General features: G+C 31.3%; 4 protein-coding genes across 17 annotated transcripts in view; 2 read left to right on the top strand and 2 right to left on the bottom strand.

The window, feature by feature from the left end:
- Positions 1–89: 89 nt before the first annotated feature.
- Positions 90–2,369, top strand: LOC105834846 (ubiquitin-conjugating enzyme E2 S). The gene is made up of 6 exons (XM_012677642.3): positions 90–231; positions 346–498; positions 729–870; positions 1,378–1,568; positions 1,647–1,775; positions 1,854–2,369. The coding sequence occupies exons 2-6, from the start codon at positions 475–477 to the stop codon at positions 2,004–2,006; spliced, it is 639 nt and encodes a 212-aa protein (XP_012533096.1). The 5' UTR covers positions 90–231; positions 346–474; the 3' UTR covers positions 2,007–2,369.
- A 206-nt stretch (positions 2,370–2,575) lies between these two features.
- Positions 2,576–5,697, bottom strand: LOC105834849 (THO complex subunit 4). The gene is made up of 5 exons (XM_012677645.3): positions 5,370–5,697; positions 4,521–4,658; positions 3,964–4,111; positions 3,671–3,811; positions 2,576–3,478 (listed from the first exon to the last, which is right to left on the bottom strand). The coding sequence occupies exons 1-5, from the start codon at positions 5,583–5,585 to the stop codon at positions 3,357–3,359; spliced, it is 765 nt and encodes a 254-aa protein (XP_012533099.1). The 5' UTR covers positions 5,586–5,697; the 3' UTR covers positions 2,576–3,356.
- A 42-nt stretch (positions 5,698–5,739) lies between these two features.
- On the top strand, positions 5,740–15,631 carry LOC105834188 (ATP synthase subunit b). Of its 2 annotated transcripts, none has more exons than XM_036285908.1 (5): positions 5,740–5,825; positions 13,665–13,723; positions 14,175–14,345; positions 14,720–14,923; positions 15,188–15,631. In XM_036285908.1, the coding sequence occupies exons 2-5, from the start codon at positions 13,667–13,669 to the stop codon at positions 15,497–15,499; spliced, it is 744 nt and encodes a 247-aa protein (XP_036141801.1). In that variant the 5' UTR covers positions 5,740–5,825; positions 13,665–13,666; the 3' UTR covers positions 15,500–15,631. The 2 variants fall into 2 exon arrangements, with proteins under 2 accessions (XP_036141801.1, XP_036141802.1); XM_036285909.1 differs by having other exon boundaries at positions 14,241–14,345.
- The window catches only part of LOC105834851 (glycine, alanine and asparagine-rich protein), a 64,239-nt gene continuing 47,418 nt past the window's right edge, over positions 7,699–24,519 (bottom strand). For 12 of the 13 annotated variants that reach the window (XM_036285898.1, XM_036285901.1, XM_036285897.1 and 9 more), the window contains 3 exons: positions 12,592–12,714; positions 9,242–9,549; positions 7,699–9,097 (listed from right to left, as the gene is read on the bottom strand). In XM_036285898.1, coding sequence (XP_036141791.1) covers positions 8,442–9,097; positions 9,242–9,512 — 927 coding nt within the window. In that variant the 5' untranslated portion in view covers positions 9,513–9,549; positions 12,592–12,714 and the 3' untranslated portion in view covers positions 7,699–8,441. Of the gene's footprint in view, positions 9,098–9,241; positions 9,550–12,591; positions 12,715–20,738; positions 21,032–24,519 lie in introns of those variants that run through there. The other variant, XM_036285907.1, reaches the window with a different exon arrangement.

A 24,519-nucleotide genomic window follows, 5' to 3' on the forward strand; every position in this document is an offset into this window, starting at 1 on the left:
CTGGTGTTTCGTATTCCGTGCGATTCCGCGCGTTTATCTACCGCGTACCGTCATCACGAACCTGCCGAAAGATAGCCGGGATATCAGAGCGGCGAGATCGGCTGCCGAGTCGTTCGCGCTTTTGAGTTAAAAAAAAAACACACGCACACACACGGAGCTCGAGCTGGAGGGACAGGCAGGCGCTCGTACGCGGCGGTGGCGGTAGCGTCGTAGCAACGGCGCAGAACGTAGGTGAGGAGAGCGATAGGGGGAGGAGAGGAAGGATCGACTTCTGGCTTCGAGAGTACGGCACGAACGGGTCCCGGCACGCGATTGGCTGCCAGTTCAAAATGTTGGTTATTGCAGGCGATGCCGTGCTGATGTTGTGACGTTAAGCGTTTTCCTACGCCGTGCGCCGGGAAGCTGGAGGAATCGCGTAGCTGCGCCGCGAGGCCTGGCCTGGAGAGGTTTCACGCTCCGAGTTTCCGGCGAATTATGGCTGCCGCCGCCGTGAGCTCCGTGAGTATCCCGCTGTCGATCGCGGGCCGTCCGTCGTCGCGGAGGCGAGAATGTCGCGTCTCGTCCGCTGTCGTCGCGGCGTCCCGCCGCTGTCGTCGCGGTCGTCGTGGTCGCACGCAACGCCTTCTTGTTTACGTTCCCCGCGTGCGAAGCGCGCCCGAAATCCTCGCCCGAGGCTTCGCCTCGAGAGAAATGGCATGCAAAAACGGCCGCGCGATTTTCTTTTGCAGAATGTGGAAAACCTGTCGCCGCAGATCATCCGCCGGGTGGCGAAGGAGATGGCAGAGCTGATCACGCAAACACCCGAGGGTATTCGTGTCATTCTGAACGAGGCCGACGTCACCGACATACAGGCCATTATCGAGGGTCCAGGTAGGTCGAACCCTTTCTTTCTCTTTCGCCTGACCGCTCGCTCTCACGCTCCTTGGTCTCGTTAACGAGACTGATTTACCTTCGAGCAAAGTATCCTTTTATCGACCATATATCTAATGTTACCTAACCTAACCTGACCTGACTGTCGTCCTAACTCTAACACCTTACTCCGACTCGTATCTTGCTTATCGGAGTTGAGAACCGTTAAGATTCTCCTTTCTACAGTAGTAAATATAGCCGAAAGTGGCTGCAAAGTATCGTAAGGCATAGTTACATTTGTTCATTTCTGTCAACGTAAATTAACTTTAATATTGATTTTTCTTATACTTAGAACTAGAGAAAGATAAAAGAAATGTTGAAATTAAAGCTAATCTATTTTAGTAGAAATAAAAATATGATCACTTAAAACTACATTTATGTTATTGTAAAATGGCAACTTTTACAGTTTTTTGCATACAAATTTCCTTATTGATTAAACTAACATTAATGTCTGTTTCTTTTTAATAGCGGGGACTCCGTATGCGGGTGGTTTCTTTAGAGTAAAATTAGTTCTTGGAAAGGACTTTCCACAAGGACCACCTAAGGCTTACTTCCTCACAAAGATCTTTCACCCTAATGTAGCGAAAAATGGCGAAATATGCGTTAATACTTTAAAGAAAGATTGGAAACCGGATCTTGGGATACAACATATATTATTGGCAAGTGGTTACCAAAATATAATGTAAAATCACAAACGTGCTCGTTTATTCTTACGTTTCTCTTTTTATATTTTTTAGACTGTAAAATGTCTGCTGATAGTGCCAAATCCGGAATCCGCTCTGAATGAGGAAGCTGGCAAATTGCTTTTAGAAAGTCACGATGAATATTCAGAACGAGCGAAAATGATGACAGAAATACACGCACAGGTAATACACAGACCTTTTTTCACTAATTAAACTAAAACTTTCAATTTTACTATTAATTTTTATGATTGTGTTTTTTAGGGAGGCGGGAAAGGTAGCAAAGCTGGCCTGGAGAGTTGCGCCTCTTCGGAAACCGGAGGACCTCTTCCAAAAAAGCACGCAAGTGACAAAAAGCTAACAGCAGAAAAGAAAAAAATGTTAAAAGATAAGAAGAGGACACTGAAGAGATTATAAGGAGAATCATTATTATTTATCTGTCTTTTGTAATTTAAAAATACTGGATAATGTTGCCTCGTATTGTATACAATTATTATTGCATAGTAAAATTTTATTATCTAAACTTGACTGATCTTATTATTAAGTATGTAGAGAATTTAATATGTCTAGTTACGCAAAAATAAGAAAAAAAAAATAAAGAAAAATTGGATCTTGCGTGGAAGATTAGTACAATTCTGTAGTGATCTGTACAATCATAGGCTGAATTCTAGAAATCTTAATCTCTATACTATCTATTAGCAAATATTTTTACATATGTACAGAATGATACAATGTGATTACTTAAGTAAAATAAAGAAAATGTCTTCTATGTGCAAAATATCTTTTGTATATCAATTTTATTTGATAACTATTGCATTTTATCCAATGTTTTTTTCAGCTACTCTGATATTTATTTATGTATCTAAGTATATCTTTCGATATATTTTTCTAAAAAAAAAGACAGGATAAACTAATGGAGGTGAAAGGATAACTAAAATCCCAGTATTGGGAAATTTTCCTCTTCGATGGATAATATAAAAACTTTCTTTCAAAAATAAGACTTTATTGAAAGAATCTGTCGATAGTTTTTCTTCAGTCTTGCGTTACTCAATTGCTATTCGTACGCTGCATGATCAAAAATGTATACATATTATTACATATCCATCACTGTGTATTAAAGTATTATCGTTAATATCTGACTAGTTAACAGTATGTCACAGCCTTAATCCATTATTAGCTATGCGCTACGCATAGTGATATAATGCTTATATTTATGCTAAGAAAATCCACTGAGTACACACAAGTTACAAAAGTATTATATGTCGTTATTTATACTAGAGTCCCGCAGTAAAAATTATCCTAAAGATGGGTGTTGCAAAAAAATTTCCTGATACCCAACATAACATTTGGAATAATCAGATTGTGAGGGCTAGAAGCACATTCCGTACTTTGATGAAACAACAACTTTTCGAGATGTATCTCATTGTATTTTTCATCTGGTAAGCACACACGCACGATAATACATACAAATTCATACAGTCTTTACAATCATAGGTATGTTCCTTTTTCAATTTTCGTGTATTACTTATATTATTAAAAAAACTTATGAACCTCTACAAATGATGTTCAGAAAGATTCTGTAAAATTTGTTGTCCCAATTTTTGAAAGAATCGTCAAAAATAAAAACTAAATTAGTTTTCTTATAACATCTAAATTTTAATATAGATTGCATTTATAACTGTATATTTCATGAAAGAAAGAGCAACAATGTGTATTATGTCAATCAGATTGAACAAAATCTGAGCATAGTAGAGTTTAGTGATGTTGTTACTTGACTTCCTTCACATAAGCTTCCAATTCTGCATCTAATTCCTCAGCTGTAGGCGTCTTCGTCGCTTGTCGAGTACCTCCTCCTCTACCTCCACCACCACGTCGACCACTTCCACGCCCTTAAATTCCAATAAAATTACAGTCACACATTGAAAAACTAATAAAAGAAATAAAAGACTAACAAAAAATTGCTAATACATTTTATGTATCAATCATATACAACGAGATATATAATTATGTGAAAGATTAATTTTGTTAATTTGCATAGATTAATTATGATAAAAATCATAAAATATACATTAATAAATTACCTCTAATAGATCCTGTGCCGCGATTTCCTCTAAAGCGTGTTTGAGGTCTTTGTGTATAATTAACATTGCTAAGTCTCGGACCACCACGGACAGAAGTGACTGGTAGTTCAGAAGTAGCTACTTGTATGTTCATCTCACGACCTGTTGACATATATTATGTATTAGATACATGTAAAATGTATATAGGCAAATTGTAATTTACAATAATTTTTATTTGATATTTGGTATAAACTTTCTGAAAAATCTAAAGGACCAATAAATATAAAAATAATATCAAGTAAATATATACGTACCATCTAATGGTACTCCATGATACTGCTTCATTGCTTTAATAGCATCTGCTCGTCTTTCAAATATAACATCAGCAGAGCCTAGAGATCGACCTGATCTATCATAATGTACTGCTGCTGATTTTAAAGGTCCAAATTCACTGAATAATTCCTAAAGAATATCATTAAAGTTAGTACTTTATATGAATTATCTATATAGAAAAATGCTAATTAAAATCAAATCTACATAAAAATTAACACATCAAGGATTATATAGTCATCGGCAAAATATTTATCTTTCTTGAGAAAACATTAGACATACTAATGTATTTATGCATTTATCATACACTAACAGTTTTTAGTTCTATGATACACAATATTGATTAAATCAATCTCAAACATTGCAGTTACATAATTATTTAAAAATAATTATTAAAAGATCCTTAATTTTAATTATTAGATAATTAAAATTAAAACAAAAATGTCACAAAATAATAATTTAATTTTAAATCATGTGTGCTGAACATATTAAATAAAAATTACTTTATATACTACTTACATATTACTTAATATTTTAATACCTGTATATCTGAATCTGATACACCAAAGTCGAGATTTGACACCAAAAGTTTGGTTGTTCCTGTACTGCCTATTGCACCACGACCAACCTTTTTTACGCCATCAAACATATCGTGTTTCCACGCACTGTTTACATCACCCTGTACAATAAAATGTATATTTAATCTGTTGAAAAAATATTTATTAAAATCTTGTTTTTTGAATATTCTTCAATTAATAATATGTTTAACTATTAGACTATTACTATAGAAATAAATTTACTATTAAAAAAGCTTTTTTTCATTATGATATAAGTAATTAACACAAACTACATCTTATAAATACAAACCTTATCTCATTATTTAACTGTATTATTATATATCTTCTTATTAAAAATTATATATAACATAATTAGAGTAAGAAAATCTTTTTAATTGACTTTACTTATTGAATACTTTACGTAGTTATTGAAAGTACATGAAGTACACAAACAAAAATAAAATAACAAGTATACATAAATAATAAAGAAAAAAGAAAAGGAAGATAAAAACAAGATGAGGAAAACAAGCTAAATCAAGCGTTTCCATTGTGGTAGCTATTTACATCTTTGGAGAGTTAATGGTCATATAGGTAAGTACTTTGAAATTACTCTGCTCACAATGTACATACATATGCATACTATATAGAGACACATACATAGAGACATATACGCATACACACAGTACAAATTCTCATAGAGAAGCACGCGGTAGATGCGCGCGCGCGCGCGCGTACCATGCATGTACACATACACGTATACATCCAAAAATGGAGTAAAGTCGTACATTACGAAAGATTCTGTAAAGATGCGATGATAAGCTCGATTATCTTACCCTTGTGTACGGCAGAGAACTGCGTGCAATACCACCACGGTTGCGTCCTCGCATGACGCCACCGCTGGCTCTCTGTGGCCTACGTGCTCCTCGACGGGGTGAACTGCCGGCACCTCTGCCGCGTCTACCGCCGCCGCCGCTGCCTCGCGCCCTGGATCCTTTCGTCTGTTTGATAATGTCGTCCAGGCTCATCTCAATCTTATCCACCATCTTCATTTTGCGGTGAAACGTAACTGCTACGCAAGAGAAACACGAAGGTAAATCAACCTCTCTCACTGTCGACTTTCGTGATGATGGCGGTAGAACGAAGACGAACCCGAAACAGCGCCGCACAGCAACCTGGGTATTCCGGGTACTGCTGGGTATTGCTCCGACTACGATGGTCATGAAGGAAAACTGCATGGATAAATTCAACCGTGCGCCATGAACGTAATCACTACCGCCTCTTACGACACGGTAGGAAACTAAAGTATTCAAATAGAGAATCTGTCCCGTATTTTAAACTCACTTTTATGGACACATTTATTATCACCGATTTTTAAAGTAACAATCCGGGAAAAAATGTTTTATATAAAAATTTAACATGTGTTTATATTTTATATATATTTATATATGTTTATATTAATATTCTTTCTTTTGTAAAATTTCTGTTTGATATAAAAAAATACTAAAAAGACGAAAACTAATTTAAAAACTAATTTAAAAAATTATTTTTTTATATCAAACAAAAATTTTACAAAAGAAAGGAAACTGGTATAAACATATATAGACATAATTTATATATATTTACTAACTATGTCCTGCCACGCGTTGCAGTAGCTCTCTATTCTTATGTTACGTTTTTTTCAAATTTTCTTTGCTTTTGTTGTTTAACTTTCAAAAGTCTTGCTTTACTGTTGCTATTTTTATTTTATTTTTGAATAAGCATTTATCTATCTTTAATAAATCTAATATTCATTTATTCACGTACTTCTAACTTTTTTTTCTAAAAGCTGCCATGAATTTAGAAATCCATTCAAAAGACTGTTTTAAATAAGTTCCTTTTTTTCAATAAAATAACAGCCATCTTTATTTTTCTTATTACTTAAATTTAAACACAATAGAAACATTCTTCGCCTCTCCCGGTCTCTCCCGTCTCTCCCCGTCTCTCCCGGTCTTTCCCCGTCACTCCCGGTCTCTCCCCGTCTCTCCCGGTCTCTCCCCGTCTCTCCCGGTCTCTCCCCGTTTCTCTCCGTCTCTCCCGGTCTCTCCCCGTCTCACCCTGTCTCTCCCGGTCTTTCCCGGTCTCTCCCCGTCTCTCCCAGTCTCTCCCGGTCTCTCTCGGTCTCTCCCCGTCTCTACCCGTCTCTTCCCGTCTCTCCGGTCTCTCCCCGTCTCTCCGGTTATATATATTTATATATGTTTTCATATGAAACATTTTTTCACAGAAATATATTAATAAAAATGCCACTAAAATTATGTATATTTTCATCGCACTTTTATAGTACTTTTATCTTAGAGATATATTTATAATTATTACGTTACGCATCTAATCTAAATTGCTTTACGCTTCACCTGTGATTGGCCGTCAAGTGATTTGTTTTACCTACATTTTTAAAGCTATGTTTTTAATTAGCTTTATAGAATGTATGATTCTTTTACAAAATTAAAGTAAACGCACACAAATATAGGAGTGAGTGGTCGAATTTATATAAAAAACGACAATAATTTTATTTTTAGGTACGTCAGGATGAATATATAATTACTGTCACTTTACGATAGTATTTGCTTAATGTATAAAATCTACAAGGAGAGAATTTTCTCTTAAAATTTACCCTCAAAATTTGATAATTGTGCGATAATGTGTAACCTCGAGGGATTTTACTATACTTTTTAGTAAAATTTACAATACTTTTAGTAAATTTTACTAAAAAATATAGTAAAATTCTTTGAAGTCACACATTATCCTACTACCAAATTTTGAGAATAAATTTTAAGAGAAAATTCTCTATGTGTACAATACATATGTAAAGAATGAGACTTTGTAAGTTTATCGATAAAAGAAATTAATTACAATATTATATGTTGTGTAATATATATTACATATATGAATATTCTCTCTCTCTAGTGTAAATTTGCAAATATTTGAATAAGTAATAACATAAGCTAATACACATTTATGTTCGCATATTTGAGTATCTCTCTCTCATATTCTTAGAAATGTTAAAGTATATGTAAAAATTATTAAAAATTTTTTTTATTTGTAAAAGTGATAAAAATTAATTAGTTAGAATAACAAAAAATTACATGTAAATAAAGAATAATAAATACGTAATAAAGTTAATACATATACGCTAAAAAATATCCGCAGAATTTATTATAAAGTTGGAATTATCCTCTCAGATAATAGCATACTGATATTTATGATAACTTAAATTAGACAGTTTTTTCGATGCATTAATTTTAAAACATGAACAGCAGTATAACATATGAATAAATAATTACAATCGATTTATGTAAGATAAACATTTTGAATTAAAAGATTTATTAAAATTTTAAAAGTTTTATTAAAGATTTATTAAAATTTATTAAAGAATACAATGTCTTGTTATTTTTTATTATATCGATGCGTGTTGTGTTTGTAATTTAATTTGTGCATTAATTGTTGAATACTGATTTATAGTCAAACATCTGCGCAATTAAATATTTATTAAGAAAAAATTAACTCTATTTTGTTAGAAAATTTTAAGAAAAAAATCAAAACAACTGGAGAATGAGATTAGATATTTTTCGAGAGGGAAATACATACACACAGAGATTTCAGAATGGCAACAATATTTTATTGTGCAATCTGGCACTTGAACACAGTGACGCGTAATCGCCGAGTCTCATAAAATAGACACGAAAGAAGAAGATGGCTTGAGCGCCATTGCCCGCTGTGTTGTCGGGTAAATATATTTGCGGAAGGGAGGAAACACGAGCGCAATTGTCATGAGTCTCTCTCTCTCTTTCTCTCTCTTTTTTCTTTCTGATTTTCTCCCTATATATCTCTATCTTTCTTTTTCTTCTCTTTCTTCTCCTTTCTCTCCTCTCTTAGAAGTGATAGCTCTTATATTCGTAGCCTTCTATAGGGAGAGCGTTCACCAATCTGTATTCAGGCTCGGCGTCGTGCAAGGAGACCGGATGGTTTGCCGCTGCACTCGCGGCCGCGGCGGTATGAGCCGCGTGCGCGGCCGCGGCCGCGGCATTGTTCTGTGCAGTTTGTGCGGCATTAGCGGCTTTTTGAGCTGCCGCCTGGGTCGTCTCAAAGTCCAAGCGTGCTGCCGCGAGTTGCTCGTCGATCGCTTCAGCACGTGCCTTAGCTTGGCCTACCATCGTCGTTTGCGCCGCAAGCTCGGCCGCGGCCTCAGCTGCCGCTTGCGCAGCGTGCTCCGCAGTCGCCTGGGCCGCGTTCAACGCCGTGGTAATCACCTGCACTTGATGCATCGCCTGCTGCGCTGCGTTTTTCGCGGCCGTGGCCGACCGCTGGGCCTGTTGCAATTGTTGCTGCTCGCCGTTCACCGCGACATGCGCGTCTCTCGATTGCTGCTCTAGACCCATCACGATAATCTGCTTGCCGGCCAAGGCTGCGGCGGCCGTCGCCGCGGATTGCGCTGCCGCCTGAGCTAGAGTGTTTTTGGCTACATATGCTGCCTGCCCAGCGGCCACTGGTTGCTGATTCAATTGTGTGTGAGCCTGATCAGCGGCTCCTACAATCAAGACATAAATATATTATCCAAAATAGAAAGAGAACTGATTTATTTTGTATACATCTGTCATTCGTAATATTATTTCTCTTTCTCTCATTTTATTTATTATAATCATATTTAAACATATCTAAAAACTTATCTAACCTTTAGCTATACTGGCCAAAGGGCCACCTACGCTGTAACCAGGCCGGGCGAGCTCACGATGACCGGTCGCAGCAACCGCTATGACGGGCCCAGCTTCGATATAATGAGAATTCGGCTCGACTAAGGCTAAGCCCGGTGCATCGTGACTTGCGTACTCAAATTCATAACCGTCAACCTCTTGATCGTGAATCTGCTTTTTAGATTTAGCTTTGGCGGCTTTGGCACAGTACGTGAGAGTCACGCAAGCCAGAAGTATCAACAGAATCTTCATGTTGAAACGTTGAACCTTAGTCGTGGATAATGAATATCTGTAAACAAAAAAAAGCAACGTTAAAATTTATTTACAAAAAATGTAATATGCGACATAATTATTCAATTTTATTTACCGTTGCAGTTGTTTGACATATTAGAATTTCTTTTGAATTGGTTTATATAACGGATTCTATTTGCAACGTTCCTATATTACAAGCGGTTTTATATTGTTTCGTTTCACAAAGTTGCTTTGGTTACACTATGAGAAGTAAAAGTAGAACTTTGATTTAATCTATTTTTGTCAGAACACATTGGACATACCGGACAATTCTCAGACATTACTTTTTCCCCGCGGGTCCAACATAACTATCTCTTTTATCTCGCGCGGGGGTGAACGTGATACTCGATCGACCGTGAAATCAAGTCACGTTTCGATTACATAAAATATTACGGGACATGTACAAAAGGAACCAATATCAATAGGACCTATTTCAAACCAGCCAAATGTTCATACACGAATAAGTATACATACAAATAAAATTTTACATAAGTATTCAATTATGGACTCATACGTGCGCGCGCGCGCACGAACAACAATGTAATCTTGTAGAATAAAACGTCACTTTACGACATTTAAAGAATATATATTTATTTCAGAGAAATTTTTAGAGAAACTTTCTTCTTCAAAAAAATTATTACACTATATCGAAAATCCTTAAAAATCTCAAAAGTGCGGCGGAGCATTTCAAATATTATTTATGTTGGTTTCATAATTAGTTTTTCTTTGCAAGGCTCATTTCTTTCCGAACAAGAATTTCTTCCGAGTCTTGTCAACGACGTGCATGACTGCACGATGAGCTTGATTGATTGCTTCGAATCGATTCAGGCGTGAAAAAAGGAACTGTCGCGACAATGATATGGTATTCAGTGTTATGTAATAATTGAACGCGCCGCAAACTGCTGAATGGATCGAACAATCGGAGAAAGTGAAGCATAAAAACATTGACGCAACCGCAAAAGTGATCGCTATGTTAACAATTTTCTGTGTAAATATGCCATTTCAAAAATATTTTTACCAGAAAAAGTATTAAATTAATAAATAGGCTATTAGACTAAAATTGGTCATAAATAAAAATAAAACAAAATGATTTTTTCATCTAGTTTCTTTTTTATGTCGATCCTTTTATATTTCTTTTATATCAACTTAAAAAGAGATCAAGATAAAAAAATTATTTTACATTGAATAAGAGTAATTAATTTAAGTTTTTAAGTTATCATGTATGAAGTTCATTAGCAATTGGCATAACTCGAATTCGTATTATACTGATACGAACATGCTCACGTGTCCACGACGCATATACCGCCTTTCCAAGTGACGCAACTATACATCGTGATCGCTTAAAATCGGAAATCTAGTTTTGTTTCGCTCTGAAAAGCGCTCATGTACGTCACTCGTATCGTAAGATTTATCTCGTGCGATTCTGCCGATGCAAATACATATAACCACGAACAGGTAACAGATAATCACACTGTTAGTTGAAATTGTTCGTGACCATAACAAGAATTTACAATTACACTAAATATATAGAGTTTAAACAATTTATTAATGACACACATACATATACGTATATATATATATATATATATATATATATATATATATATATATATATAGTAAATTTTGTAACATATTAAATTATTATATTTATTTATTTTTTATATTTTTAAGTAAATTTAAAGAAATTGTAGCAAAATAATTAAGATGTATACTAACAAATATTAATTGTTATTTGTACATTATAATTATAAAGTTATAAAGATTCGATGAATTTATATAAATATATACAGATTGTATTATTAAGTTTATTCAATGATCTAGAAATTATATGCACACACGTATTTGCGTATATGTATGTCAATGCTATCACTTTTATACTTAATGCTATCACATTTGTCCTTGTAGTAAAGTATTTTTTCATATACTAGTTACATATATTACAAAGGTATTTTGATGACGACACAATATTTATACTAATAATCGGTACATTTGATTGAATAGTCAAGCGTGTGATGAAGTATGAAAGAACGTTGGTTCTTTTCTGCGGATATTATTTCTTTTTTTCTTCTTATACACACACACATATATGCGCGCACGCACACGCACGCATAAAGAATAAGAGAAGGGAAAAACGAGATAAATATTAATTACGTTTTAGATTCATCTGCATTTTTTAAATTTAATTATTAACAAAAATACAAAATTGATTTACATATAATTTATATAATAATTTACATAAATGATATAAAATTACATTGTTTATATTATGAGTAATAAAATTGTAGAATAAATTGTATTTCACTTGAACTTATTAATAATAGTTAAAGGCATCACAGACATGTTAAAAACATCTCTCAGCATTTCTGTATTGTGTAAGAAAAATATTTATTTTTATTAAAAATTTAAATTTTTTTTAATATTAAATATGTCAACGAATTCAGAAGAATATTAACAGATGAATACTAGTCCGTAAGATATTTTGTACTTGTGTTAGATTGTGTTAATTACGTCACAAAAGTATCTTTATTAAAATTAAAGAAATATGTTAATTTCAAAACATATACTAAAATTTGTTTATGCACTTTTTAAATCAAATTAAAGATGTAAATTATGACATGAAAAAGATAAAAAAGAACATTTTTTTATAAATAGCTAAAATAAATCTATGTGTAGACGCACGGAATGTACTGTAATAACATTAACTTATAATCTGCATTAGATAACATCACAATCTATATATTTACATTATGCAAGTAAGTTTAAATTATTTTCTTAATTATAAAATGTAAAAAATTTAAAAAATAGATCTTTATTTAAAAATAATTATTTATGATATATCTAAAAAATTAAAAATGTTTAATTATGTTATGCTTGAATTTTAAATCGTCTACTTATATTAAATGTTTTGATTTTGAATAATAAATCTTCTGTCTTTTTAAAATTACTTTTACATCGACATTTGTTTCGAATTTTAAATTATTTCAACCAAACGCAAGAAACATTTCTTGAGTGAAACTATAGTAATGAAAAATTTACTTACTATATTATACTCGTGCCAGTCAAGCGCTTAGAGAATAGAAGCTGTCCTTACTTGAAGGAGTTGAGAACTGATACCACTTACTCGTTCATCGGAGTTCTTATAGTCCTGTCTGGTCCAGCTAATCTATAACCACGGAAGGGATTGCAGACGTTCAAAATAACGTCCTGTCAATATTATTTTCCCCCTATTATGTTGAATTCTCCATATGTATATATATATATATATATATATATATATATATATATATATATAATATATACTATTATGAAATATATTACATTGTATGATTAGATAAACAAAATTTTGAAATTAACAACTTTCATTAAAAAAAATAAAATAATTTAAAAAAGAAGAAATACTTTTATACCTTAATTATTCCAATTTTCTAACACTCATACATATTTACTAATATATGTATATGTACATTCAATTTATTGCAATATATAAAATTGTATATATTTCTTTAAAAATTCATGAAAATTTGGACTTTATACTATAAGTTTTTTTTACAGTTATAATAGAACATTGTCGTATTTATTTGTAGAGAATAGATTGCGTGATTAGATATCGATTTCTAACTGCGCTTTTCCTTATGGGATTAAGGAAATGTCGATTACATAAAAATGTAAGACAATACAAATCGTGAAAATTTTCTCTTTATCGTTGCATTAAAAAATGTCATCCAAATATGTGATTTACATATACACATGATTTTTTAAATATTTTATAATTGTATTTAATTATTATTAAATTATTAGAAAATATGTGTGTATTCGTGAAAAGACTAAATAAATCGCGAAATATAATATATACTAATAACTTCATGCAATATACCATAAAATATATCGAAAAAAAGCACTAATCATTTATCCATTTTTGTCATCAAATCAAAACATTTAGTGAGAATTTATAAAACTCATTATGGTTTATTGATGGATACGACGTGTATTTAGTCACCATAATGAATATTTTCCATGTTTTTTACATAAGTAAATGCGAATTAAGAAATTAATTGTTTACATTTTATATTAAGTAATTGACATTTCTATTCTAACCAAAATGTTATTTTTCAGTCATGCTGATGTTTGCAATATCTGATTGTGGACGAATTCGTAAAGTCCCGATTAGTTCGGTAAGTTTCTCATTTACTAAAAATTTTTAATAACGATTATATTTAAATAGTTTCAACTTTTCAGTATATAAATCGTAGTATTATACTTGATATTATAACTAACAATATATCAAATAATATAAGTCTTTATAATTTTATTTCCTGATTAAAAAGTTTTGTTTCCAGCATAATACTTGTAATAATGTTAAAATATGTAAACTCGTGTAAGAAATTTTTTTTAATTTTTTGATTGCGGTAAACGCGTTTTAGTATAAAACCTTTTTATTAAAAAAAAAAAATGCATTCACTTAAGATGCGAGAGACACTATGGTATTTGTTTATGTAATTATTTGTACCAATTTTTTTCAGTTTAGTACGTTTGTATTTGTCTCATTCTATATACGATGCGTGTACAAACACAATAGTCCATCTTAATTTATTTATTTAGTATTGCTTTTTGAAAAAATTGTAGAATCAAAGAGACACGCGTCATGCTGAAGGTGCGAACTGTCGTGGCGTTTTACTTAATACTTTACAGAAGAAAACTATCGAAAAAACAAGCAACATCGCACAAAAGGCAGCGCAGGAAGCGAAGGCTGCATCCGAGGCACAAAATATTGCTGGTCAGCAAGCAGCGCGTCAAGTACTTAATTACTTATTAATTATTTACATACTACATTGTTCAAAAAAATATTTTGCCCAAACATCGTTAAATCGTGACATAACTCAAAGATATTTATAATACTATTTTCATATTTATAATACTATTTTTTGATATTTCTAAAATATGAGACAATTTATTAACAAATTAAGAGAAAATTAAAAGACTTTATTAATTCGTCTTTTCTAATTTTTTAGTCTAATTCTATTAAATTTGCATTTGCACGAATATTATCTAAAACTTCGCGCTTAAAATTTCGTGGAATTAGCGGCACGCGAACGATTTACATCGTTAATTCGTGCACGTGGTAAGATCGGTATTTTGTTGAGGAAATGCACTACATGTATACGTAATAGGTGAAGGCTCAACTGGCGGAGAAGGCGATTCAAGCTGCAAAAGCCGCGGAGGCAGCCTTATCGGGTAAGGAAGCGATTGTCGAGCAACTGCGAGAGGAAGTAAAGGAGGCAAACTCGGTGGTTCAAGAAGAAACATCTTCCTTGCAACAGGCACAGATCAACGTCAAAGCCGCTGTCCAAGCGGCGCGACAGTCACAAGATCAGGTATACAATAGGTAAAAAACAAGATATACAAAGGTATATATAAGTCACAATACGAGTTAAATAACAAGTGAAGTACAATCTACTTAAAAAGACTTTACAAACACAACTTTGTAAAATTTCAATTATATGCTTGAATCTAAAGCGTTGATCCCGTGCTACTCGAAGAATCAACATTTTATTTTATTGATCCTCACAAGCTGCGAAATTCATTTATTATTAGATAAATTAATAATTAGATTAACTAATAATTTTATGAAAATGTAGCTGAAGACGTTGGCAAATGCAGTACGTACAGCCAAATCGAATGCGGTGAACGCACAGGCAGCTGCTAGCGGGGCGCAGAGATCGCTGCGAGAAAAAGAAGAATTGCTGGAAGCAGCCAAGATGCGAGTGGACGAATTATCGAATCAATTGCAAAGTGCCCGGCAGGATCTCGCAAACACGAATCGTGAAGCAGCCAAAGCCAGCGCTGCTGCGCACGAGGCGAAGGCAAATGCCGCTAGAAATAAAAGAAGATTAGCGCATCTCAGAAAAATGCGTGCGACACGTCCAAATGTAGCGCGAGCTTCTTTTTGAGGCACGTGCACCACATCTCGCACATCGAGATCTGTTAAATTATCATTTGCTGGCGACATTGAAGGAAAAGTTAGATTTATTCTTTTTACTTGAATTTCTTGCACAGTTCATCTTTCTTCTTTTTCTCTTCAATGTAAAAAGAAAAAGAGAAAAGCTGAATCATACAAGTCCAGCTAAAAAGAGCAGGCCTATCTAATGTAGCAATTAGCTGATAGATAAAAATAGACACAAAATTGTTTGTATATTTCTGAAAATAATAATAATAATAATTGTACACCTATATGTGATGCCAATAATGTAATATAAGATTAATCCGATTTTGTTTTCTTTCTTTTCCTTGTTTTTAATTCAATATTCTTGATAAAATAACGAATATATTTTAAGAAACAGAATACACTTTGCAGGTGCAAGCATTTTAATAACTAGTATTTACGCGTAAGTATATCGCAATAAATATATTTACAATTCATGTGACAAGACTGAGAATATCGTGAGAATGAAGTGTTTGCATAAAGAATGCAAATATCATGATATTTTTAAATATCTTCAGATGTTACATATAACTTGCGGGAAGGAAAAACTTATTGAAGGTAAATATATTCAAAAATGTAATATTTTTTCTCGCGAATAATAATATTTTAATACACAATTATGTAACATTGTATACGCATTGACATTTACATTGAAATCGTGACATAGTTCACGAACTAAAGCGGGCGTCACGCTTCGGTTATCACTAGCCTTTCTAGAACGCCGCAAATGCATCCCGTCCGCACCTTAATCGTAATATCGCGAACGCAATGGAATTGCATATTTATTATCTAATTTGAAAAAAGATCGCACTTGAATTATCGGTCATACTTTGATCGATAATAATTTTTTTCTTAAAATATCATTTTTCTCACATTTAGCAAAAAGACTTTCTCTTCGAATCCTTGATTTGTAAATCCTTGATTTACATTTAGCCCTTTCGTAATGCTGCATCACGATCGCAGGTTGATTCATATTTTTATTGTCTAACAATAAAAAGATTATATGAGTAGACAAATGAGTACAACGCGGGAAACTTTTAGCAACTATTTCAAGATTTGAAAGTAAAAAACTTCTTAAACGAGCATTTTTATTGCGTTATTTTGTGAAATTTAAGCGCAAAATATTATTAAGAAATTATTACAATTTATACGTTTAATATAAATATTGTATAATAGATTAAAAATAAAATTAAAAAGCAAAAAGACTAAAAAAACAAATTATAGACCTATGTTATATTAGCTAATGATTCTATCTTTATATGATTTGAAATTGTTGAGTTACTAATGAGATTTGATCCCGGATAAAAGATTGATTTTTCTCGGGTCGTAACCTTTCTTAGGTTCTTAGAGAAATACTTTCACTTAAAATCCTTCGATTATTCTTAAACATGAATTGTTACACGATATTATCACGCATATATTCTTTACAATTTGCAAGGCCAATTCGTTGCCCAAGGTATCTGTGAATGAACGGAGCAGGTCTAATATTTTTGTAAATGCACCAAATATATGCATGCACAATCCATCATTTCAGAGACAGTTAACACCAACTATAATAATATGCAATTAGGACATAAAAAAATAAAGAACGTTTAATACTTTTCGAATACTAATTGAACGTAACATTAATTTAAAGATTTAATTAAATTTTTGTACATAGAATATTCAAAAATTTAGTTATTAAATATTAAAATTTAAATATCTATTTTTGGAAAGACAGGGAGAAACCGGGAGAGACGGGGAGAGACGGGTGGTAATAGGGAGAGACGGGGAGAGACGGGGAGAGACCGGGAGAAACCGGGAGAGACCGGGAGAGACGGGGAGAGACCGGGAGAGACGGGGAGAGACGGGGAGAGACGAGTAGAGACGGGAAGAGACGGGGAGAGACCAGAAGAGACGGGGAGAGACCGGGAGAGACGGGGAGAGACGGGTAGAGACCGGGAGAGACGGGGAGAGACGGGGAGAGACCGGGAGAGATGGGGAGAGACCGGGAGAGACGGGTAGAGACCGGGAGAGACGGGTAGAGACCGGGAGAGACGGGTAGAGACCGGGAGAGACGGGGAGAGACCGGGAGAGACGGGGAGAGACCAGGAGAGACGGGGAGAAACGGGAGAGACCGGGAAAGGCGAAGAATGTTTCTATTGTGTTTAAATTAAGGTAATAAGAAAAATAAAGATGGCTTTTATTTTATTGAAAAAATGGAACTTATTTAAAACAGTCTTTTGAATGGATTTCTAAATTCATGGCAGCTTTTAGAAAAAAAAGTTAGAAGTACGTGAATAAATGAATATTAGATTTATTAAAAATAGATAAATGCTTATTCAAAAATAAAATAAAAAGAGCAACAGTAAAGCAAGACTTTTGAAAGTTAAACAACGAAAGCAAAGAAAATTTGAAAAAAACGTAGCATAAGAATAGAGAGCCACAGCAAAGCGTGGCAGGGCATAGCTAGTAATAAATATAAATAAAATTTTTTAAGAAAATTTTTAATGCTCGCACACACACACACACACACACAAAATAGATATAAAATATAAATTATAAATAAAAAGTAGAAGAATGCCTGTCCGATCCGATATTAGTAATTGTGGGTCTGTAAATTATTTTATGTATTTAACAATAATAATACCTACAAATTTCAATTTACATGTACATATAAATTGTAACCTTGATTTAGTACATAGTTTTTGTAAAGCAGTCATAAACATCTTTAAATTTTTCATCCATTAAACTCAAATGTAAATCAAATTATTAAAATGTTTGAAGTTGTCATCATAAATTGTTAAAACTGTCAATACGTTTAGTCTGGTTTTATTTATTTTCTGGTTTTAAAATTTATATAAGTAAGTAGAAAGATGTAAATTAATTGTACAAAATAAATCAATTGACGTAGGCACGACGTCAGACATATTTAGTGCCTAAAAATTAGTTCCGTCTACAGTCACTTCGTTGCTATTCAAAGCCATTCACTCGAAAGTATTTAACGATTCCTTACCAATGATAAGCGCGCGGACACAAATACAAATATATATCAAATGCTAGTTTAATCATAAACTTTACTTACTCTTAAATTATGCACAATTACTACCGGTATGTTGTTAACTTTATTATTCTGTTATACATAGTGAGTTATTTGTTTTACTTTTTGTACATATATTATCTGCGAAAATATAATCAAACCTTATTTATAAAATTTCTGCTACACATTCTTTTTATTTATCAATAAATTTAAATTTAATAAATTATTTAAAAAATGTGTTTAAAATTTGTTATAAAATATTATATTAAAAGTTATATATTAGAAAATATAGTTTTCAATAGAACTTGATAAAAATTTTTACGAATAAGAAATTATTCTAAGTTCAAGAATTTATGTACCATATTAAAAATATCGCATAACTTTAGAATACTCTGTAGCAAAAAAATCACTGTTTAAATTCCGTTTTTTATATTTTTAATAGTTAAAATTAATAGTTGAAAGTTAATTCAATGTTTGCCCTTTAGGCAATACATTCGCATAAGTTAAACGCAGCTCAAGTAAGAACGCGGAAAATAAATTGATATGCGATTAAGATAAGATAGTCTCGCTAAAAGCCGCCAGAAATATAGCCTCTAGCAATAGATTTTAGTTGTCGCTACTTTCATAAAATACGAATTATAAATATAAATATTAAATATTATGATTTAGAAGCTTTAAAAATTATTAGAATATTGCATTATCAAACTTTTTTAAAAATAATAAATTAATCAATACTTTGTATTTTAAATTAGTTATTAATCTTTTGTATTCTAGAAAAATTTGTTCAATAAGTGTATCATAAATAAAAGAATTTACAAAATTAATAAGCTAAAAATTTTTAAACAAATAAATACATATACACATTTATATACTAAAATTTTTGTAATTAACAAATATTTAACTTTGAATGAAATAAAAATTATCTATGTTGTTGTTTTCTTTTTCTCGCTATAGCCTGTCCATTTTGACGTGATTTTTTGGCAATAAAATAACTTTTACTGTCATCTGACAAAACAGTTTTCGTTGAAACATAAGAAGATTAATGCCAATGCTGCTGGCGACGAAACATTAATGAGTAAAAGTACTGTAGGAAAGCTCGGTAAGGAGGAAGAATTGTTTAAGAAAGCAAAGAACAAAGTTGATAGGCTATAAAAACATATATATAGTGTATCACAAATAAAATAAGAAAAATAAAAGATAATAAAACTATTATTTTCTAGAAAATACTATTTATAGATATTATTTTACAAAAAATAAAGCGTAATTTTTCTTTATTTTCTACACAAATAATACTAAATACATACTACAAAATTTACATTTAGATATATATAAAATTAGACATAAATAAAATACACGTTCCAAAGTATAATTTCTTTTAAGTAAATTTAAATAAGTTGTTAATTTTTGCTGATTATAGACTGTTATTTTATCTACAGTTGAAAATCGTACTCTTCTTCCAACAAGTTGCACTAACATTCCTCGAAAGATGGAGACATGTGCATGTTCCTCCATAAAATGCAATTTTACATAAGAATAAACAAACAATTAATTAAGTAACTTTTAAGCCTATAAGAGAATTACGCTCAAATTTTGTACTAATATTATCATCACAATAATTTACATATGCGTGTACATATTACGTATAACATAAATGTCGTATAAGTTAATTATATTTAAGATAGAATAAATGTCAGATAAAAAAATCATTATTAACAAAAGCATTATTAACAAAATAATTTGTTATAACTATTAATAACCATCGGCATTGCTAAATTTTAATATTTTAAATATTACATTAATTTTGCGGCAAAGATATATACTGTCTTATATGTTTGCAAATGAACCAAATATAAAAAAATTACACAGGAAGATATTACTCCATTTCTTTTTAACCATTTTTTCAATATAATATATGTATATCATTTATTAATCCTAAATTACACAATTCTTAGAATAAATAGCGAACTTTTATACGATATAAGGCGAGTTAATTGTGTAGAAAATTAGCTCACTCTTCTTGTATCTCAATAAAAAAGGCAATAAAAATAATAATAATAATAATAATAATAATAATAGTAATAAAAGAAATTGGAGACAGAACATCCACTATCCCAATCGGCTAGTGAAAGTGCATCAAACAATTCACGTGCTTCAACCTCCCCGAGTATATCACGAGGCGAACTCTTACCAACAGGCTCAGTATCATCTTCACCATCCTTCAATTTCTTGACCCAGTCTTCACATGGTCTAATATACCGATTGCTGTACTACGTGCATTTTACTTGTCAGTTAGAATAGTAAAAAAATTATTTTTAAATTATTTTTAGTATCCTTGTTTAGAGCCTGAGCAGAATGTACAGCGCAAATCTCTGAAAAAAGTGTTTTATTTAAAAAGTTAGGAGAAAAAATTTACCACAAACCTTCAAGGTATGTATTATTTTGTCATTCTAATTTTTTAACATGTTCATATAAATTTAAAATTAATTTTATATTATATATTTGTAATCTCGTACACACACACACGCATACACACGCACGCACATACACACACACAATGCGCAATTAAATTATTTTAAGATAGAAAATTAAAAAATAAGTAGTTAAAAGTATTCATATTTTTATATTACAAAAAAAATTATAAATCATATGAACGGATTAATATCGTTATCTTATCTACATAGCTATTTTATGTAAAAGCATGTACGTAACTGCTTTCGCAGGCACATTTCTATTGACTAATTTAATCTTTCTTTTAAGATTCTTGCAAACGCATGCTGTAGAAAAAAACTTTTTTCTCTTATGTCAATAAAAAATATTTCATAACAATTTCTCACGTTAAAGTTTTTGAACTTTTTAATTCACATAAAAATTAAAATTTTTCTTTTATTTGCTTGATAAAAATTCTGTTTTTATTTTTTTTTCTTTCTTCTTTTATGAATTGATTTTTTTTCTTTCTCTAACCACATTCAAACATTTAATGCAAACTTTTAATAAATAAATATTTGTAAATTATAAATAACAAATAATTATAAACGTTCAACAAAAATTTACACAAACACAATTCTCTCAATGTCAAAATAAACAAAAATTAAATTATTAGGAAAAATCTAAGTCGTTTACTAATCATTGATAAATGTTGATGATGTGCTCGATCATTCTCTTCGGTGATTTCATTTATCGCTAGCCTTAGGCTATCGTCGCGATCTCGACAGGTAGCACAAGTAGTCAATGCTCAATTAGAAATGGAAATTAGAGATGTAACTCATTTTCTTCACTATTTTTAAAGCATAAAGCAAATTTATCATTATTTTGTTTTCATAGTTTATCAATGATAGTAATCGAACGGTTACTTTAATATGAATGACTTGTAAGTTAATACAGTTAACATTCATTGCATTATCATAATACGATTATAAAATGTCATAATTATGATCTGTTAAAAATCCGACAAAGATGAGATATAAAGTAATTTAGGAAACATTTTAAAATCCTTACTTATTCGCCAAACAGTCTATGTCACATTTTAGTATTTTTTAATAACACGTATAACATTATAACATATTAATATATGATAATTCTCTTTATTTCAATATTAATATAAAATATAAATTTATACTTTTTAAAATTTATTCTTAATTTTAATTTTGCAGATGCTTTTTAGTTTATATTTTACATTTTTTTATTACATTGTTATTAATTAATACAAATCAACACAACACATATACTAAATTAAAATATGTATATATTAATTACTCTTAATAACATTCAATTCAAAATAAATATCTTTAATTGCAAATTTAAGAAAAATTAAACTAAACTAAACTAATCTAAAAATAAACTTATAAATAATTTTGTTTTCTCCAGCAACGGATTGTTGCTATATTTCTCTGCTTAAAGCGTAAAACAGATTAAAAGGCATTAAACATTAGTTTTGTAAGAATCAAAAAGCAAATGACTATTAATTTACAATATAAAAAAAATTGAGATAATAGTTTCTAAAAATCAAGTATTAAAATTGTTAAATTGTAGTTTTTTTTCTTTTTTTCAAGATATTGAGAAGTGAATTTTCCGTAATTTAGTAGTATGTTATACTCGCAATAATAGTTAAATATCAGATAATCCTTAACATGAGTCACTGTAAAATAATGTAGAAACAATACAAATAGAACTAGACAAATCGAACGAATGCCCACATTAATTACGCGTTAAAGATGCGGATTATATATTAACTTAGAACTCTGCAATAATTGGAAAACTTAAAACGTCTTGGTTTAGTGTGTCCCGAGAATAAATTAAAGTGAATGTCATACTGTCGAAAGCAACAGCCATTTCTGTCATCAGCAACGCATTTCCTATAATTTCTAATTATCATTTGGCGATGACTCGGGAAGCACGATTAACGTACTAACGTCTGTTTGACGATGAAAACGACGATCTGCTAGATAATTTATGATGAAAATAATTGTTTCAAATTTTGTATCTAACGACAAATAAAACTCTAGAAAAATAGTAATATTTAACCAATGAATTCGTAATCGAAGTCTTGAAACGTAATTTCGTTGTAAGTAATACAAATATCTGTAGTTTTTTAATTATATTAACGCAGTTTTAGATTTACAATTATGTATTTCAGAACACTATAATTTCTCCTATCCATCCCAATGTAAAATACTTGAAATATATTGCAAAGCATGAAGAGTAACGTAACATCTTGCATGATTCTTCGACTTTCTTTGATTACGTTGCGTCTACCTGCAGATGCGCTTATAGTGACTTTACGTTCACATAAAATCTCGATCACGAGAAAGCGAAAGTTCTCACAAGGAGTCTAAGCGATACGGACATCCGGATGGATGATTTAACACGAGCTCGAATTGATGCTCGTCGATGGAATTACGCTCGTGTGAAAGGAGCTTACTTTTACTTGGAGCTTGCTTTTACCACAGTAGAAAAGTATCGAAATTGCACAAGTAACAAACTATGATTGATATGTTTTTTTTCCTCGCGCTACTTCCAAACTTTCTTTAAAATTTAAAATCTAATTTTAACATATTATACATTGATTTTGTATAATAATTTTAACAATGTTTTTATAATTTGTTTCAATCTTATTATATTTATTTATCTTACACTATTTGCGTTTATTTTACTTTATTTAGTATTTCTTTGTTTGTGCTTTGCTATTATTCTTGTGTTTTATGAGAGTATTACTGAATGGTAGTGCAAATTCCGTTGGAGTGAGATATATATCTCTGTTCCGATTTGTCTACATAATTGTAACATACTTTTACATAGACAAAGTTTTGATCTATTTCAGTACACAATAGAAAATATTTTATATTTACATTTAAATCAGTCTTTTGTTCAAATTTTCATGTTAATTTTTTAAAATATTTGAGTGTTAAATTAACATAATGTGGTTATTATTATTTTGTGTCAAATTATTAATATTTAATATTTCTTAGCGTCAAAATGTTGCGAGATCAATATAAACTTAAAAAAATGTTAAGAATAATTAAAATTTAAAAATATATTTATAATTACATCTTTATAACAAGTTCTCTTTATTACTTCAGTGTGCGGTACATTCATGTTAATGTCTCCTTTTACCACTGAATGAAGTGCAACGGTCGCGATTGTTAAGCATGCATCAAAGTGGCACTTACAATCTTGGTTCGCACGACACGTGCATCGTGACCGTATAATTTAAACGTATGTGCAACAGCATCAGATTTTCTATCTAGATTTTGCATTTTGCGCCTCAAAGACAATAACAAAAAATGCGATAACACGCAGAAAAAAATTAACAATAATAAAATAAAAATAATGTTATTAAGTACAATATAAATTAATAAAAAAATAGCATTAATATAAAAAATATTATGCGTTTGCACATTGCATAAGAAGTAAAATTTCAGCTAAAGTGTTGTTATATGCTTTATTCAAAATTTGAAAATCCACAAAACGTG

The sequence above is a fragment of the Monomorium pharaonis genome, chromosome 4 (assembly GCF_013373865.1).
Source record: "Monomorium pharaonis isolate MP-MQ-018 chromosome 4, ASM1337386v2, whole genome shotgun sequence".
Classification (NCBI taxonomy): Eukaryota; Metazoa; Arthropoda; class Insecta; order Hymenoptera; family Formicidae; genus Monomorium; species Monomorium pharaonis.

Excerpts from the sequence above, each read along its gene's own strand:
- LOC105834846 (XM_012677642.3), top strand. The coding sequence starts at position 475 with ATGGCTGCCGCCGCCGTGAGCTCC. Across the intron at positions 499-728 it reads CTGCCGCCGCCGTGAGCTCC|AATGTGGAAAACCTGTCGCC; the intron begins GTGAGTATCCCG and ends TTTCTTTTGCAG. Across the intron at positions 1,569-1,646 it reads GGATACAACATATATTATTG|ACTGTAAAATGTCTGCTGAT; the intron begins GCAAGTGGTTAC and ends TATATTTTTTAG.
- LOC105834849 (XM_012677645.3), bottom strand. The coding sequence starts at position 5,585 with ATGAAGATGGTGGATAAGATTGAGATGAGCCTGGACGACATTATCAAA. Across the intron at positions 4,659-5,369 it reads GTTCTCTGCCGTACACAAGG|GGTGATGTAAACAGTGCGTG; the intron begins GTAAGATAATCG and ends TTTATTGTACAG. Across the intron at positions 4,112-4,520 it reads TATCAGATTCAGATATACAG|GAATTATTCAGTGAATTTGG; the intron begins GTATTAAAATAT and ends GATATTCTTTAG.
- LOC105834188 (XM_036285908.1), top strand. The coding sequence starts at position 13,667 with ATGCTGATGTTTGCAATATCTGATTGTGGACGAATTCGTAAAGTCCCG. Across the intron at positions 14,346-14,719 it reads GTCAGCAAGCAGCGCGTCAA|GTGAAGGCTCAACTGGCGGA; the intron begins GTACTTAATTAC and ends TATACGTAATAG. Across the intron at positions 14,924-15,187 it reads CGCGACAGTCACAAGATCAG|CTGAAGACGTTGGCAAATGC; the intron begins GTATACAATAGG and ends ATGAAAATGTAG.